Consider the following 17,731-nt stretch of genomic DNA (forward strand, 5'->3'; position numbering starts at 1 on the left):
CTTTGGCTTAGAAGATACCAAAATGAAAGCTCAGAGGGAGGGGAAGCAGGGTTTAGAGGGAGTAGCTGCGTGTCATTTGAGCGCTGAAGAAACACATGTCCCAGGTCCCAGTTCCAGGAGAAAGGGCCCCATCCCATTTGCTCAGCCTGGGGTCGCCGTGTGCTCAGCTCAGACATACAGGCAGTTTGGAAAGGTCAGGCAATCCTGCTGATCACATGTCCAGAGCCCCGACTCACACACATGGGCAGCCCCTTGCCCTGGCCAGGCCCCCCAACCGGAGCCTGGCTACTTGTGTACTAGGCAGGGTCCTCCCCAGTGCATAGTTACTCCACAGGGAAGTGGGGCCCCATGGGGGCAGGGAGTCTCTGGCTGGTTGCAGAGGAACTGAAAATTCTCCATTCACATCTCCAGCCTGATTGTTTCCTCCCTGCCCTGCCTGATGGCCCGGGCATGGGAGGAGAAGGCCGCTCATGCCCCTGAGCTGACATGTGCGAGCGTCTGTGTGCCTGCATGCACTTGTCTTTTATAACCCAAAGGGATTTACATGCGAGAATCAGTCCTGCCTTTCCGACCTCCCTTGCATGCCTCTATTCTTAAACCCCTATGTCTTACCTTTTGTTTCTAGCACCTTCGGGGAGTTGAAGACGGTCCGCCTGCCAAAGAAGATGACTGGGACAGGCACACATAGAGGCTTCGGCTTTGTGGACTTCCTCACCAAGCAGGATGCGAAGGTGAGACCGTGACTCCCTTCCCCACCTGTCCGGGCCTCCGCTTTCCAGTACCCATTGTAGGAGAGGCAGCCAGGCGTCTAACACACACAGAGTCACCTCCCCATGCAGGTGTTCTTGTTTTGCCTTTGATTCTGCTTAATGTGTACAACATCCTTGGAGAAGATCCTGGGAGGGTTGTATTTGGAGGAAGGGGCAGCTTCTGTGTCCCCTTCCCTCCCCCGGTTTCACATATGCAGGAACCTGGGACATAAACTGGGGATGGGAAGCAAATGGGTTTCCCAGGCCTCTCCACGTCATCAAGAAAATTCCTCAGTTCAGGTGGCCCCCTGGGGTAGGCAGTATGGGAAATGCCACGCAGAACAGTGCAGAGAGGGCAGAGCACTTGGAAAGGAGAGTAAGAGACACCCAAGAAGCAGCCACGGGAATGCGTCTTTCCCTTCCTTTTTTCCGCTCATGGCCAGGGCTTCTGTTTTGTGCTGGTTATCTGTGAGGGCAGCCCCGGCAGGTGCAGCTGCATGCAAGCGTGCGTACCAAAATCCCTCCAGGCTCCTTGAGAACCTTTTATTTTTGAAGCAAGGCGGCATCTCCAAATTGGTTCAGTGCAGCACAGTCAGGCTTTGCTCCTGCAGTGGGTGCTGGGCCCAGCTGCCGATGTGGAGCAGAGCCTGTGTGAACAACAGAAGCCACTGCCCTCGTGGCACTGAGCTCCAGGTCAGAATCCAGAAGGAAGGTGGCTGCAGAGCTGTCACAGGGGGCTGCCTTCCATGAGCTCTGCCCACAGGTGGCCTGTCCCCTCTCTCAGCCTCACTGTTCCTCAAGGCTAAAATAAAGTGACAGGGAGGTCTCATTAATGGCTGGGATCCCCTCCACCTCTGACGAGCTGTTCCTCAGAAAAACAGTGAACATTTCCTGGAGTCATAGCCATTGGGCTTTAGCAGGCTGGCATCACAAGAGGCCCAGGGGGTGGGTCAGCTGTGCAGAGCCAAAGGTGGCAGCTCCGGGACACAGCTGCAGCCTTTGTGGGCCCTGGGAACATGCACAGGCAGAGAAGGCACATGGGGACCCTCGGAGAGCCTCGCCAGCCACCTTTGTCTCAGAGTCTTGAGCTCAAGTGCCTGTTTTGTTGACACATGGCCATATTTGTCTGGACATCTGCTCCTCTCTCCTCCTGGCTGGCAGCCTTTCCCTCGCCTCTCATCAGAGACAGCAGGGGACACACCTTGCATGCAGTAGGTCATGGCCCTCACCCTCACAGCGGGGCAGGCACGTGGTGCCCTGCGTTGGCTCAGGGCAGCAGTGGAAGGCTGCCTTTCAGAGCTCCCAACCACGGCAGCTCAACCCACACTGGCCTTCCCTGTGCCACAGTTTTCTGATCTGTGAAACGGGAATGATGGCTGCGCTCCCCTCCCAGGGTTAGGGCAGGTGATGCATGGGAGACACTGACTCATTCCTGGCACGTGGTGGCTACTCGATACCGGTACACTATTTCCTTCTCATTGCCACCAGCCTGGTTCCTTCAGAGCCACCCTTGGTCCGTGGATTCATGCACACATGTGATGCTCTGTGGACAGAAGAGAGTACAGGGCAGCGTCTTTTCTCCACTGCATTCCACTGAGCTCTGGGTATCCGAGAGGATTGGGCAGTGATGGTGTAGAAGTGTTGTCATCTGTCTTATATCAGAGGTCCTATAGGAGGCTGTGCTTGGGGAAGAAATGAGGGATTCACTCTCTGCTCCTAAGAAATGTCTCTTACAAAGAACAATGCGAGAGCTTGTCGTTACAACACAAACTTCAAAGCCAGACTGCCTGAGTTTGAACCCCAGGGCTGCCACGAATCTCCCGTGTGACCTTGGGCAAGTGACATCCTTTCTTTGTGCCTCAGTTCCCCCCCTCGTAAAATAGTCATAGGGTTTTCCATATTTTCACAGAGTCATTCTGAGGTTTGGATGGGGTGATAATTTAGAACAGGGCTTGGCCCCTACATACTGGCTGTTGGCTGTGATGAGGAGGCGGAAGGCGTTGGTGGTGACAGTGGTGATGGTCTGAAATAAGAAAGGGTGTTCCCTTCTTATTTGGCCACCCACTAGGCCTCTTTTCTCACCCACCCACTGGGCCTCTTGTGATGCCAACCTTAAATTTAAAGCCCAATGGGTGCACCTCCAGGAAACACTCACTGCTGTTCTGAATGGCTTGTCAGAGGTGGAGGGGATCACAGCCATTGATGAGAGCAGAGAGCAAAGGCATCGGAGCCCCTTCACTGGAAGCCCTCTTTCAGCACCGAGAGGTTGATGCTGAGTTGACACAGCCCTTGGGACATGGAGGGTCCAACCAGGGCTGGTCCCCAGCTGTGAGCCCTTTGACATGTCACTGTTGGCTCAGTTTTGCTCTTCAACTTTATTAGGATAGAAGGTGGACTCCCAGGTAATCAAGGCAGTGAGTGCCATTGAGGAAGTTCACCCAGTGCCCAGGTGGCTCGCACTTGGCACCCCCAGGCCCGGCTGCGGATGTTCATTCTGAAGCCCAGCACAGCCCTCTAGTGATTTATGGAGGTGGCAGCTCCTCCCCCTCCATCCCTTCCCTGCCTTTACTCCGGGAGGAGAAAGGGCAGCCGAGGACAGTACAGGCTCAACTCACAGCCTCTCCAGGATTGGCCCTTCTCCCTGTCAGGTGGCTATTTCTGGCCCCTCCATCCCTGTAGTGACTCTTCCCTCTCCCACACTGGGGCTTGTGCCACGGAACGCACTGGTCTTCCAGGAAGGAGGAGCCCATCACAAGCACATCTTTCCTGCAAGGATCCCTTTGCCCTTTTTGTTTCTTGGGGAAGCTGCCATTGCTTTCTCCCTCCCCGGCTCCAGGTCTGTCTGGAGAACTTTATTGTCTTCTGACTGGAACATTTAGCACTCTCTACTGACCCACAGAATCGTGCACACTGCATATTAGTGAATAGGATTCTGAATATTGTAAGTATCTAGTTAGCTCTCGAGGGTGGCCATGAGTTTGAAGAGGGAGAGCAATACTGCCAGAGACATGGAGTCAAAAGCACTGTTGATCTTTTCTATCTCAGCAGAAGGAATTAGTGAGAACCCAGGGCTGGTAGAGGATCGTCCATGATCCCAGCCTCTCAGGGCCGGCTCCCATGCATCCTCCCCCTGTTGAAGCTCTTAGGGAAGGAGATTTCCTTCAGAAACCCTTCCCAGGGCTCACTTCAACCCTGACCCACTCAGATTCCCTGCCAAGGGCATTGATCCCATTTCCTGTCATGGCACCCTCAATGAAGATAAATAGTTGCCCCCTGTGTTGGCATCAGCCGCCTCTTGAGCCAGGAGGTCTGCCCCAGCAATCCTCAGATGGGAGGAAAGAAGGGACTGGGATAGGCTGAAAGGAGGGGGCAGCCAAGCTCATTGTAGTAGCTGAGGCTGGAAAAGGAGTAGAGAAATGAATGGTTTCTGGGAGGGGCCATTGCTGCGGCTTGATCCCCAGTATCTTGACTCCCAGAACAGTGCTCTTTCGCCATCATCCACCAGTCCATTTGCCTGCTGACAGAGGATAGAAGAGTTAAGGCATCCCCTCAACACCACAGTCCCTGCTGTGGCCCTGAGCATATACCATCTCCACCGTCCCTGAACTGAGGGGTTCTGAGTTGTCTGACGTTTCTCCATGAGACCCACATCCCACTGTGCATATCCTCGAGGGCTCTGTGATATCCATCAAGCCCCTTCTGGATTCAGCACACATACCCCCAAACTGGAAAGAGAATCCTAGCAAGAGGCTCCTCGAAGGCTGTTATGGCAGAGCTCAGAGTAACCAGGCAACTGATGATAATAGCAAGAGGCTCCTGTGAGCGCGCCAGCTTTGTATGTGACATTCACCGCACTCGCACTGCCCCACCCCAACCTGCAGCAGCCCCAGCATCAGGCGAGAGATTTGCATCCAGTCTCCCTCCCCAGTCTTGCTGAGCATTTGCTAAGCTCCAGCACTGAAGCCACCGTGGAGCCCTATGAATTGATGGGAAGCCCAGACCCCGGTCTGTTACTGAGCTGCTCCAGTGAACTGGGGGTAGGTCTTGACCATCTGCCCTCATCACGGGCCCTGGTGACCAGAGGCCTGCTCAGAGGAAGCAGGATCGATGAGCTGGCGTATTCTCCCACCCTAGGATATTCTATCAGCCCCTGATGTCCCGGGCAGTAAATGTCAGTCCCTCTGAAAGTGCTGGTGTTATCTAAACCTCCAGGTGTGATGATCCGGCATTTCTTAAAGAGCCTTCCCTACATGTGGAGGGAAGCAGGGGACAGAGGTTGATGGGGGAAGGAGAATGGGGGTGGTGTAGGAAGTCAAGGACTCAGGCAGGACTGCATCCTGAATGCAGTGGTCTCCTGGGTGGCCTGGGTCTACACCGTGTGCACAGCTGTCAGTTGTGTCATCAGCGCCGTACAACCAGGGGACCACACAACCTGGAAGTTTCTAAAAGGGCAATATCTTTGAGTTGATAAAAACTATCAACTTCTGGAAGCCCGTATTTGGCAGGGATGGTGTAGGATATTTGAATATGTAAGTTTTAATCGTCATGGGACCCTAGGAGATAGGTGGTAGGAGGCCATTTGACAGCTGGGGAAACCAAGGCTCAAAGGGACAAAGTTGCTTGCTCAAGATCATATAGTGGTACTTGGCAGAGCTGGGAAAAATCTAATTCCAAAGCTTGTATTCAGGGATTCCTCCTCCCTTCATTCACTGGTTCACTTAAATTCTGTGTATCTCCACGCCAGGCTCTGGGTAGCGCCCCTTCTCCCTACCATGCCCACCACCTCTCACCCAGCCCTGACACCTCACCAAGGAGAAGGACTCTGCAATTAGAGGGACACTTTGGAGGAAGGCCAAGAGGTTGTCCCCTAAAACGTCTCTTAGGAACAAGTCCAGAATGAAATCAACTCCCCCTAGCCCCCAGAGGAGGAGTGGGCAGTCAGTCAGCTGCCCATACTAGCACACACTACCGTGCTGCCTTCCAGCCATGCCAATCCCCAGGAGTAGCCTCACCAAGAAGGCAGCAGCCTTTCACCTGGGCAGCTGTACTGGGGACTCCCTACCAGGTACACCCATCCCCATTGGCTGAGTGGCCACCAATAGCCATTGGGATTCCAGTTAGAAGCCACCACCTCCTCTCTCTTTACCCAGACCAGGCTGGTCCTGAAGGAAGAAAGGAAGGGCAACACGGAAGGGGAAGACCACAAAGAATAGACTTGCAGCCCAGAAGCCAGAATATTAATTTTTTCCTATGCAATGCGCCTTTAATTTTTCCCTTCCCCAGGCCTGCCGTGCCTTTGTACTTTTGCAGTTGCAGCTGTTTTTATTTGCCGCCGCTGCTGTTGTTTTAAAAGGTCTATTTTCACATGGAATGTTATCCAATTAGCAGAGCAATGTGTTGGCTTAAATAAACACTTGGGGGGAGCCGGCGGTAGGGAGACGCGATGGTGGTTGGCGTTGGCAGGCAGAGCTGTTTTCACTGTGGTAAACAACCACAGCTTTCATTGTAGGGTTGCACCAGTTAATGTCTCCTTCCTCATTTCTCACTTTTCCACTCTGCCAAGGGTGGGGGCAGAGGAAGGGATGTGGATATGTGGCCCAGGCCCTCCCCAGCCTGGGGGATGCTAGTGTTTTGGCAGAGGCTCGCACTGGGCCTCTCGAGGAATGTTCTGTCAGCCTACTGTCTTCACCTGGAAGATTCTAGCCAAACAGGACCTGTAGTGGAAGGGACCAATGATGAGCGAGCTGGACAAAGCTCATTAAGCAGCGACAGCCTTCCTCCTCGCCGGGTGCCCGGCGCACCCAGCACAGTGCTGGGCCGTGTTGTGTGCACAGTAAGCCATCGCTGTTAGATTGTGAGTGGTGTGCGTTCAACACATGTTTGTTTAAACTGAGTGCAGAGAAGGAGGAGCATGCTGCACGGTGGTTAGTGTGGCCTGTGACATCAAGCGGCCTCTTTGCAGCTGTGAGAACATGGACAAGGGACTTCAGATCCCTCTAGCCCAAGTGACTTGTCCCCACACAAGCAATAATAAGGCTGCCCTTGAGGCATTTGTGAAGATGAAGCAGAATGTTGCATGCAAAGCATTTAACACAGGCTGTGGCACGTGACACCAAAGAAGTGAGGGTGGCTGAGTGTTCCTCTGGGCCCCCGGGGATCAGAGGGGCTGCAGCCTGAAACCTAGGTGTCCATTGTCCTATGTGTCCCAAAATGTTAACCGAAAGCAAATTCAGGAATTGGAGTTTTGTCCCCACTTTTCTGTTCAGGTGTGCATGTGATGTGCGCTCATGACTGTTTTGTAATTGTGGGCTTTTGCCAAGTTTTCTTCAGCAGAGCCCTGAAGGAATTGAAAATATGTTTGAATCCCGAGCTTGCATTTCAAGGCAGGCCCAGCCAGCACACATATGTATGGGCTGAGACCTGGGATCAGGACAGGCTGCCCTCCTCAGACGGGCAGGTGAGCAGCCCTTGTGGCCAAGACGCAGTGCCAGGACAGACCCCCCTGCTAATTATGTCCCTGGAGCTTCTGTGCGGACTGAGGACTGCACAGTCCTACAGAGATCAGAGTAAGAAGGGCTCAGGTTCAGACGTCCTCATTTCAGATTTATCCAGCAGGCAGTACTAGTCATCAAGGAAAGGTAAAACTCCCAGCCAAGTTTGACAGCCTTCCTCCCTTTTAACAGCATTAAAATAATTTTTTTTTTTTTTGAGACAATCCCGTTCTGTCGCCCAGGCTGGAGTGCAGTGGCATGTTCTCTGCTCCCTGCAACCTCCACCTCCTCGGTTCAAGCGATTCTTCTGCCTCAGCTTCCCAAGTAGCTAGGATCACAGGCGTGCGCCCCCATGCCCAGCTAATTTTTGTATTTTTAGTAGAGACGGGGTTTCTGCATGTTGGCCAGGCTAGTCTCGAATTCCTGGCCTCAAGTGATTCCCCCCGCCTCGGCTTCCCAAAGCGCTGGGATTACAGGCAGGGGCCACCGCACCCAGCCTAAAATAATGTAACTTTAAAAAAAAAAAAAAAAAAAAAAAAAAAAAACTTTACCACAAATGGCACCAGCAACAGATACCAGGAATTAGGCCCTTCCCATTATGCCAGGCGTTGGGCTAAAGGAAGAGTTGCTGTCTTATTTATGCTTCCCAGCAGCTCTGAGAGGCCGAAGCATCCCCATTTTGCAGTTGAAAAAGTGAAAACTCAGAGAAGTTTATTGAAAGCAGCAGGCCCAGGCCTGTGCCTGAGGGGAGCCCAGAGCCTCAGCAGCCCGTGCTGCCTGTGGCCTTGTGGCTTGGTGCCCTTGGGTCCCTGGCATTGGCCTTCTCTCCCTAGTGGCTCTCTTTCCTCTCCCAGGGGTGCTATAAACTTGCAGAGGTCTGAAGTGTGTCCCACCTTTGTCTCCTCGTCTTGTGTGTTTGCCTCACAATCAGCTCCCCAGAGACTTTGAGTTGAATTGCACTGAGCTGAGCGAGCTAGGGAATGAATGAATGAATGAATGAATGAATGAATGAGAGGGAGAGGACCCTCTTTGTCTGAAGAGTTCAGACAGCATCGCCCAGAAGCGTACCCTGAATGTCTGTCCTAGAAGTTCACCTTCAGCTCCATGGTGTCATTTCTGGGAAGGGACCGGGATGGGAGTCACCCAAGATTGTTCAGGGAGCTTGACTTATTCTGGGCAAACTCCTGCCTCGCAGACAGCTACGCTGTAAGGACGGAAGCAGCTAGTGAGGTTTGCTGAGAGCTTACTCACGGGACAGTGGGAGCCTCGGGACGCGAAGGAAAGGATCTATCTCTCTCTCAGGGTGATGGCGTTAAAACACCCCAGGGAGGCAGACCCTCCTCCCGGAAGTCCTTGGCCTCAATTTTTTGACCACCTCTGCAGAGAGCCCCCAACAGTGCCAGCCACTTACTCTAGGTGTTGGGGGCACAGCGGATTTCGGAGGGGTTGGTGTTGTCCTTGTTTGGACAGATTTAGCGTCTGCTGAGAGATGCAGCCCTCTGGCTTTGCCAGAGACAGCTCCCTGAGGAGCAGAAGGGGCCAGGAGAATGCCTTAGAGTTCTAAAGACAGGAATACTGTCCTCAGCTGTGCCCAGAAGCCGTGGCCCTGGGCAGTTCTTTGCAGCCCCTTGGGATGGGAGTCCTGCCAAGGGCGTGCAATGCCTTTTGTTGCTGAGAGGAGGTCTATCTCCAGGGAAGCTGCAGAAAGGTCAGGCCCAGTGATGCACTGGCAGCCTTCCAGTGCCTTCCCAGTTCTTGAAAGAGGCCGCCAGGCCAGGCCACAGTCTAGCCTGCGGCTGTCAACCCCACACCACCTTAGCAGATTGCCTTCTAAGGGAATTCAGAAAAGGCGGCAGGAGGCCAGGCCTCTTGATGCCTGGAGTCCATGGTTTGAGTCAGAGGAGCTCAAAGAGCTGTGATTTCAGGACAGCAGAGCCAGAGAGCTGGATCATGAGGGCAGCCCTGGAGTCTGGCTAGACCTGCTCAGAGCTTTCCTGGGTAGGCTTCAAATTCTGAATAGGGCCAAGGCATGCGAGACACCCCATCTGAAGTAGGAAATCCAACTGTCCCCCGATCAAGGCAAAGGGACTCCAGATCCTGCCAGGGATCTGGCAGGAAACAGAATCTACCCCCACCCCCAGGTGGTGTGAATGAAGAGGTGTTTACGGAGGCATAGGCAGGGCTAAGGGATTCCCCAGGGATGGCGAAGCCCCCAGAACTGTCGTCTCCCTTAGGCCAAGAGGAGGGTTGGAAGGAAAGCCAGGGCTGGAGCTGCCGAGGAGAGGCCTTGAGCAGGAGCTACAGCCCTGCAGGGAGGGGGAGGGACGCAGCACCAACCTCTCTCCTCCCTCTTCCCCTCTTTCCTCCAGTCTCCCAGCAGTGCCACCCATTTGCTTCACCTCAGTAGAAACCAGAGGCCAAGGGAGCCCTGGTCACACTGTGCAAAGTCGGCTTCTAAAGCATAGAGGATGGGGGAGGGGGGACCAGGAATAACCAGCCCTGGCCATCAATGATGGCAGGAAGTGCTCCCAAGAGCGGGGGTGGCTTCTCTTCTGTGACATTCGTTTTGCTGGACTCCTGCATCGTCAGGGTTCTGTGCCGGATCTTCAGGCCTCTCCGGCAGACCATCTGGGGGTCTGACATGCGATCTCTTGAGCCCTAGTGGTGCAGGTTCCTGTTCCCGTCCTGCAAAGCCCCAAGCCAGGCATGTTGGGAGAAGAGCCAGACCCAAGATTCTTTGTGTATCATTTCAAAAGGCCAAATGTCCCACTCGTCTGGATGGTCGGGCACTGCCTGCTCTCTCAGAACGGGACATACTCCTATCCCCACTGCGTTTGTAGCCAAATGTCCCACTCGTCTGGATGGTCGGGCACTGCCTGCTCTCTCAGAACGAGACATACTCCTATCCCCACTGCGTTTGTAGTCTGTAAAGTACAGGGATTTGAAGGGAACTGTGGCAGGACATCTAAGCCAGCCGTCCGTCCCCAGCTTGGACCAGCCTAACCATCTGCCCCAGTCTAGAGACGTGTTCTCAGGACCCCCAGTGAAGGAGACGCCACAGTGTGCTTTGTGACCATTGACTGAGTGGCCTCTTCCCCAGCACCAGGCTGAGGATCTTAAGCATGGAGCACCTTCCCTCCAGGGTTCAAGGTTGAGTCAGGAAGACTGGCACACAGAAAGCATTATGGGGCAGGGAGCAGGTTCTGGAAATGGAGGCCGGGTATCCAGGGCACAGGAAGGGTGCCTGGCTGTTGCCTGTGCAGGAGGGGCAGAACCCTCCCTGGGCCGTCTGTGTAAGGGGCCAGAGACAACGTGTAGAGGCCAAAAAGGAAGAAGGAGAAGGAAGTTGACCTGCATACCAACCTTGGCCAGTGCCTCAGTTTCCCATTCATTGAAATGGGAGAATAATGTCTGTTCTCAGGAGTAGGCTGACGTCATATGCTTAGAGTTCCGTGGAGCTAGGAGATAGGATCATCCATGCTAAGAAGGCCTTCGACGCCACAAAAGGAAAATCAGACAGCAGGAGCCAGACTTGGAGAGGAGCAAAGGTCCAGTGACTCCTCAGTCTCCTGAGATGAACAAGCCCGGGGGCCGTTTTGGCAGAGGAGCACCATGCCTGCAGCTGAGGTTTAGAAAAACGCTTGGGAGAAGGTGGAGGTCAAGTTTCAATGGGGTCAAGTGTAGGCAGACACCAGGGAGGAGCTGCTAATGGACCTCTCTGCCTTGCACTTTTCCCTCTGTGATGGCTGGAACCTTCCAAGCTCCTCACAGTCTTTTCTGTGCCAACCCGAAAGCCCCTTGAGGCCCGGGCCTGCATCTTCCTCCTCCTCCCCACCCACCTTGCCCCTAGAACGTGTCAAATATAACAAGCTCTCGTTACGCTCTTTTAATGAAACACAATTACTCTGGATTATCCAAGGCCAATTTTAGCCTCAAATCACTGTCCTTACACCGCCTGCGACAGTTTGAGGCCACCACATTCCAGCCACCCAGGCAGTGGGCACTCGGGAACGCAACCTGATTTCGTATTAACCTGCAGGGACTAGAACTCAGCAGGGTAATTCTGCTATTTTTGGAGAACCACGTATTGTGCTCTAACTTCAAATACAAAAGAGCTTTTGTGTCTTACCTTCCCTTCTCCCTGCTCTTTAGCCTGATAATGAAAAGTGGAAGCATACATCATCATAATAACAGCCAATCTTAAGTGACACGTTATGTGCCAGGCAGTGTTCTAAGTGTCAGACTTAACGGTTCTCTGAATTCTCACTACTCTTTGCTGCTGCCCTCCTTTTACATATGCGGAAGCTCGGGCTCAGAGAGGTTCAGCAGCTTGCCTGAGATCACACAGCTCATAAGCACTGGAGCAGGGATTGAACCACGGCAGGCCAGCAGCAGAGCCCACCCTCTAAACTGCCATGCCCCCTCCCCTCTTACTGTGAAGAGCTCTTCCAGAGAGAGGCCAATAACGTGTCAGAGGAGTGCAGAGGGAGGAGAGAGATTTGTGAGAGGTGATGTCGCAAAGAAGCCAGGAGAGGGAATTTTTAGTGACTCCTGCAATGAATAGAGATCTCCCGGGCTTTCTGTGGTACAGGAATGGAGAACTGGCTTCCAAGGGAGAGAAAGAAACATTGAAATTTGACAGTGGGAATCAGAGAGGCTGAGGTTGGGGCCTCTCACCCGGACCTACCTCCTGGGATCTTATTCCGTTCTTGAGAGTTCCAGCCTAGCATTCACCAGATGCATCCCCTTGGCCACCCCCACCCCACCGTGTCCCCGGGACCACAGCTCCTCAGGGACCCTGGAACATCCGCCACACCAGACTCCCCACCAATTCCTCTCCCCCGTCTTAAAACCCCAGCTCCCCCAGTCAAGCCATTTCTCTGCCTCGCCAGCTGAGAACGCGTGTGTTTTAAAGCTCTGAATGGGCCATTTCGGCTCGGAGTCCAGATGCATTTTTATATCCACATGGAAAAAAATGCAGAGGCTCTGCTGGCAGTCAGAAAGGGTTTTTTAAATTAAAGTTAAAAAAAAAAAAAAAAGGAAAGAAAAAGTTTTCTGCACCTGGTCCTTCTCAGAACAGCACAGAGGAGAACAAAGTGTTTCTTTAATTTGGCTGCATGTCTAGTTTTAAAAAGATACATGTTCTAGTCACCTCCCTTTTGTCTCTTCGGATTCATTTGTTTATTGAATGTATATTATGTGCTGCCCTCTGCTTGTTTCGTGTAAGTCCCACAGCCAGCCCCAACAGGGATGAGGAAACAGAGGCTCAAGATGTGGCAGTTGATTACCCAAGGGCACTGCGTCCTTTCCCTAGGGCTACTGTAACAAAACGCCACAGACCAGATGGCTTCAAACCACAGAAATGGGCTGGGTACAGTGGCTCAGGCCTGTAATCCCAGCACTTTGGGAAGCTGAGGCAGGAGGATCACTATAGTTCAGGAGTTCAAGGCCAGCCTGAGCAATGTAGGGAGACCCTGTCTCTACAAAAAATTTAAAACTTAGCGAGACATTGTAGCATGTGCCTGTGGTCCCAGCTACTCGGTAGGCCAAGGTGAGAGGATTGCCTGAGCCCAGGAGTTCGAGGATGCAGTGAGCCATGATCAGTACACCACTGTACTCCAGCCTGGGTGACAGTGAGACCTTGCCTCAAAAAACATTTTAAAAATCCAGAAATGTGTCTCACAGTTCTGGAGGCCGGAAGTCCAAAATCAAGGTGCTGGCAGGATTGGTTCCTTCCGAGGGAAATCCCGTTTGGTGCCTCTACCCTGGCTGCTGGAGACAGCTGGCATCCTTGGTTTGTAGACTCATCACCCAGTCTTCTGCCTCCATCTCCCCACGGCATTCGCCATGTGTCTCTGTCTTCACATGGCCATCCAATGACACTAGTCATTGGCTCAGGGCCTGCCATTCTCCAGTATGACCTCGTCTCGACTGTTTACATCTGCAACTACCTGTTTCCAAATAAGGTCACATATACATGGGGTTAGGACTCAACATGGCCCCTCTTGCGGGACAGGGTCCGACTGTAAGTGCTACATTGTAGATAAGGAGCACAGTTGGATGGGTTCCCATCCGGGCCCTTCCCGTTACATGATGCCTCACGGCATAAAAGAAACGAGCAGCAAACCTCTCCTCTGCTTGTACCCACTGGTGCTCTCTGCAACGCAGAAGCAAAGCAAAGGGCCTTCGTAGCCACTGTTGCTCTCCACTGCCAGTGCTCAAGCACCTGGAGCCTACTGCTCTTTAAACCAATGCCTGCCTGAAAGCTGTCTGCTGAGAGAAAGCAGCTGCAAATGTGATGTCTATGGTAACAAAACAACAGCAATGAGAAGTAACATCTATTGAGTAATTATGGTGTGCCCATACTGTTCTAGACGCTGTTAACTCATTTTTGTCCCTAGAACCCTTGAGATTGGCATATATGAACATACCCATTTTATGGAAAAGGAAACAGAGTCCAGGAAGATTTATTTAACTTGCCCAAGATCTTCAAGTTAGGAACTGCAGGGTCTGTCCTTCCTGGGCAGGGTGACCTCAGACTCCAAGCTTTTGGCCACTAAGCTCACGGCCTCTCTGTGCCATGGGAGTGTTTGGGGATGAGCCCATCAAGTTAGGGCGTCCCTGTGCAGTGCCACTGAACTTGAGACCTAGCGATGCTTAAGACAGTACTGATCACTACTGTATGATTCCGTTCCTATGAAATGTCCAGAATATGCAAATCCATAGAGACAGAAAGCAGACTGGTGGTTGCCAGGGGCTGGGGGACTGCTAGCTAAGGGGTGTGGGGTTTCCTTTGGGGGTGATGAGAATGTTCTAAAATTGATTTGATGACATTTTGCACAGCTCTGTGATTATACTAAAACCCATTGAATTGTCTTCAGACAAGCAGTGTATACAGTATGTGAATTCTGTCTCAGTATAGCTGTTAAAAAGCAGAAAGAGGGAACCAGGCAGCATGTGGGATTCGGGAACAGCAAAGAGTAAGCGGGAACAGCCTGTGCCAGGACCCAGGCTGCTGAGCTGGGGGTGGGAGCTGGGAGCGCAGGGCCGGGGGAACCAGCAAGGAGGCAAAGGGCACTGTCAGCAGAGATAGAAGGGGCCCCTTCAAGAGCAGCGTGGGGGACAGAGTCACCAGGGCAGTGAAGGAGAGCGACACCCAGAGGCCTGCACACTTGTCATCCGGCGGCCGGCCAGGGCTCAGCTTTCTGAAGTGGCCACCATGCAGACAGCCGGGTGGGAGGCGAGCCCACTAATGGGGTCGCCCTCCACAGATCGGATGACACGTGGCAAATAGATGGCTGCCTCGGCCCAGGCACCAATTACAGCCCAGACGGCAGATATATTGACTGCTCAGTCACTTGCAGCTTTCTCCCTGGGAATGCAACCCACTAATTAAATAGATGCTCCCAACCGCTCCCCAAACCCTCGCTGGAGATCAGATGTCATGGGGCCAGAACCTGGGCTTTGGCATCTGAGACGCGGGCAGGCAGCTGGCAGGCAGAGTGGAGTGTCTGCCGCACTGATCCAGCTGATGTGCAGTTTCGTTTCTTGTCCCTCTGCAGAGAGCCTTCAACGCCCTGTGTCACAGCACCCACTTGTACGGCCGGAGGCTGGTGCTGGAGTGGGCCGACTCCGAGGTGACCCTGCAGGCCCTGCGGCGGAAGACGGCTGCGCACTTTCACGGTAGGAGTGGAACGGTCTTCTGGGCTGACTCATGGGCCCCCTGGGGAACACAAGAGGTGGGTGGGGCATCTGAGAGAACTGCCCTCGACTCAGCAGGCTATGGGCACAAGGGCTGCCAAGCACCTCCTGCTGGGCATCCTCCCGCAGCCCCTCCAGACCTGCTCTCCACCTTTCTGGGCACTCCCTGCCAGAAGGCTGGCCTATGTGGAAGCATCTGGGTTCTGTGCCCTTTTGGGTTGCAGTCGGGTTGGGTCACTGGGGGCCTTGGCAGGAAGAGACAGAGGTCAGAGTGTTTATCCCTCCCTGCCTGCCAGGTTGCCAGGTCACAGCTCGTGGCTGCTGGCTCTGTCCTCACAGTGCTCTGTGTTCAGATTCCAGTGTCCGGCAGGGCAGGGATGCTCACGGCCTTCCTGGGGACCACACTCTTGCTGATCACTTTCCTCCATGACCCCGTCCACTTTCTGCCGGAGGGCTGATGCCCACAGGTCTCACTCACCTCTTACCCACCTTGGTGGTGTCATGTGGCCTCAGTGACTATTCAGGTGGTGGCCTGAAAATACTGAGCGCCCGCTGTGCCCTCATGCACCCACATGACAGTAACCAAGTAGGGCCCTAGGCTCAGGTGGAAGAGGCTGGGACACATTCCTCATCAGGTGGGCTAGAGAGGCTTCACTGCAGAGGTGACATCTGTACCCAACAAAGGGCTGCCTAAGCAGGAGGCCAGGGGCAGGGGAGACCCCAAGGTTGGAGCAAGCTCAGTATGTGTGAGAAACAGGGAGGCCGGCGTGGCTGGAGGTGAGGGGAGGAGAGAGGGAACAGATGAGGTCGGCAGGGCCTTGTCTTCTCCAAGAGGTTGTGTTGAGTCAGGTGAGGAGAGGTCGAGACAGCCCCAAGAATCGCTCTACCCTGGGTACATGGAAGGTATGGCAGGTGCCCCTTGCTGTCGGGTACACACCCTCCAAACTTGGGATATCAAGTGGTACTTGACCTTGATCCCCATTTCCACACCTCCGCCTCCCATCACAGAAGTGCTTTCACTGTGGCCTGGGCCCAGCAGCAAAAGGGCAGCGGCTGGCTTTCCACCCACTTTGGATCCCGCTTACTTGGCGATGGGTAACCTAGCTGGGGAGCTTCTCTGCCTTTTGCATGCCCAGAAAAGCCAGGCTCCATGATGGGGAACAGTCCTGTCTGTGGTGCCACCCGTGGTACTCTGAGGTCTTCCTGGCACGCCACCGCATTCCTCCCCACCTCATTGTCGCCTGGGTCCCAGATCTCAGGTGCTTTCCTGGATGGAGCCGCCATTGTGCCCTCATCCATCCCTTCTCTGTGGGACAGCTCAGGGCCTCGGGTGTCACCTGGGCACAGACTGGGGGTGTTTGCTGCCAGCATCCCCCAACCCCACTTCTCTGTGTAGACATGGAACCTGGAGCCAGGAGTGATTATTCCCTCGCCTGACTGGTGCAGCTCTGTTGCCAAACTAGGCAGCACGTTGGGAACAGTTTCTCTTACGGAGATGGGAGCCATCCAGTAGGGCCACTGGTCTTGCTTAGGGCGAAATGACTGGGCTTCTGAGAAGCAGCGTCTCAGCAATGCAGCAGGACTGCATCCCCCACAAGTGGACTTGGAACTCCAGAGATAGCAGGGAAGCCCCTTGATTCTAGCCCAGCTGCCACACGCTTCAGAACACTGCCTCCTGCCCATGCCTGTGGTCTTCCCAGACTCCTCCTTCCTCCCACCGCACCTCCCACAGAGTTCATTGTTCCCCAGACTCCAGACAGGATTCTGTGCCTTTGTACATGCTGTTCCCTCTGCTTAGAATGCCTTGCCCCTCACCTTTTCTTTTTTTTTAACCTGATAAATGCCTTCAAAACCCAGATAGAATGACACCTCCTCCAGGAAGCCTTCCCTGTTCCCTCCCCCTCCACGGGTATCAGTAATTTCTCCATCCTCTACTCTCATCTTCTGTCGCCGTGCCTTCTTGCCATGTTGTAACTTATTTCTTTACGGTTTGTTATCCTCTCTGGACCCATGCCTTCCCCACATGGGGGCTGTGTCATGCTCATCTCTCTTAGGGAGCAGTTCTTCCCTGGGTCCCCCATGCCCAGCACAGTACCTGGCACATGCCAGGCTCCCAGTCTCAGACTGGGGAATATTTGAGCTGAGGCAAATGTGGAACCAGAGAAATGAAGGCTAAATACACAGTTGCAAGCTCACAACTTAATAAGACCCCAAATCCTGATGTGCAGAAAGAAAGCCTGTCCTTATCGACAACCATTGACAAGCCCAAATGCGCCCATCGGCAAATGTTTGTGTAAGGGACTCTTCCCGGAGCGGAGACAGGGGCCTACCTCCCCCACCACCCCCATCCCCCACCCCCGGGGGCCAGCCAAGGAGTGCAGGCTCAGCGGTTCTGCCCTGCCTTAGAGAGAAGCCCCCTTCAATAAATTGAGTTCCAAAGACAGCACTATTGCCTCGCCACAGTGGAAAGACTTGGCTGGCAGCATTTCTGTGGGATTGACTGTCTCCACAGCCACTTACCAGCCAGGCCAAGGCCGAGACAGGGGCAGATAGAATGATAACAATAACAAAGACAGTTCTTCATTTGCCTACATCTTCCCATTCCCTCCCTAGCAGCTCTATGAGATGGGCACTATTAGCCCCATTTCACAGATGAGAGAACTGAGGCCTGCCAAGCAGTGCAGTAATTTATGACAACTAGTGTTTATTAAGCACTTACTGTGCGTCAGGGGGCCGTCCTTCCGGCATCATCTCAGTGCTCACAGCAACTGTAGCAGCTGTAGGCAGTGC

The 17,731-nt window shown here is 53.6% G+C and overlaps 1 protein-coding gene across 1 annotated transcript in view; it reads left to right on the forward strand.

The window, feature by feature from the left end:
• RBM19 (RNA binding motif protein 19) overlaps positions 1 to 17,731 on the forward strand; it is a 141,091-nt gene that overhangs the window by 104,422 nt on the left and 18,938 nt on the right. Inside the window, exons 22-23 of the mRNA XM_032168591.2 lie at positions 626 to 731; positions 14,803 to 14,923. Coding sequence (XP_032024482.1) covers positions 626 to 731; positions 14,803 to 14,923 — 227 coding nt within the window. The remainder of the gene's footprint in view (positions 1 to 625; positions 732 to 14,802; positions 14,924 to 17,731) is intronic.

Source organism: Hylobates moloch, unplaced genomic scaffold, assembly GCF_009828535.3.
Source record: "Hylobates moloch isolate HMO894 unplaced genomic scaffold, HMol_V3 SCAFFOLD_12, whole genome shotgun sequence".
NCBI classification, from domain to species: Eukaryota; Metazoa; Chordata; class Mammalia; order Primates; family Hylobatidae; genus Hylobates; species Hylobates moloch.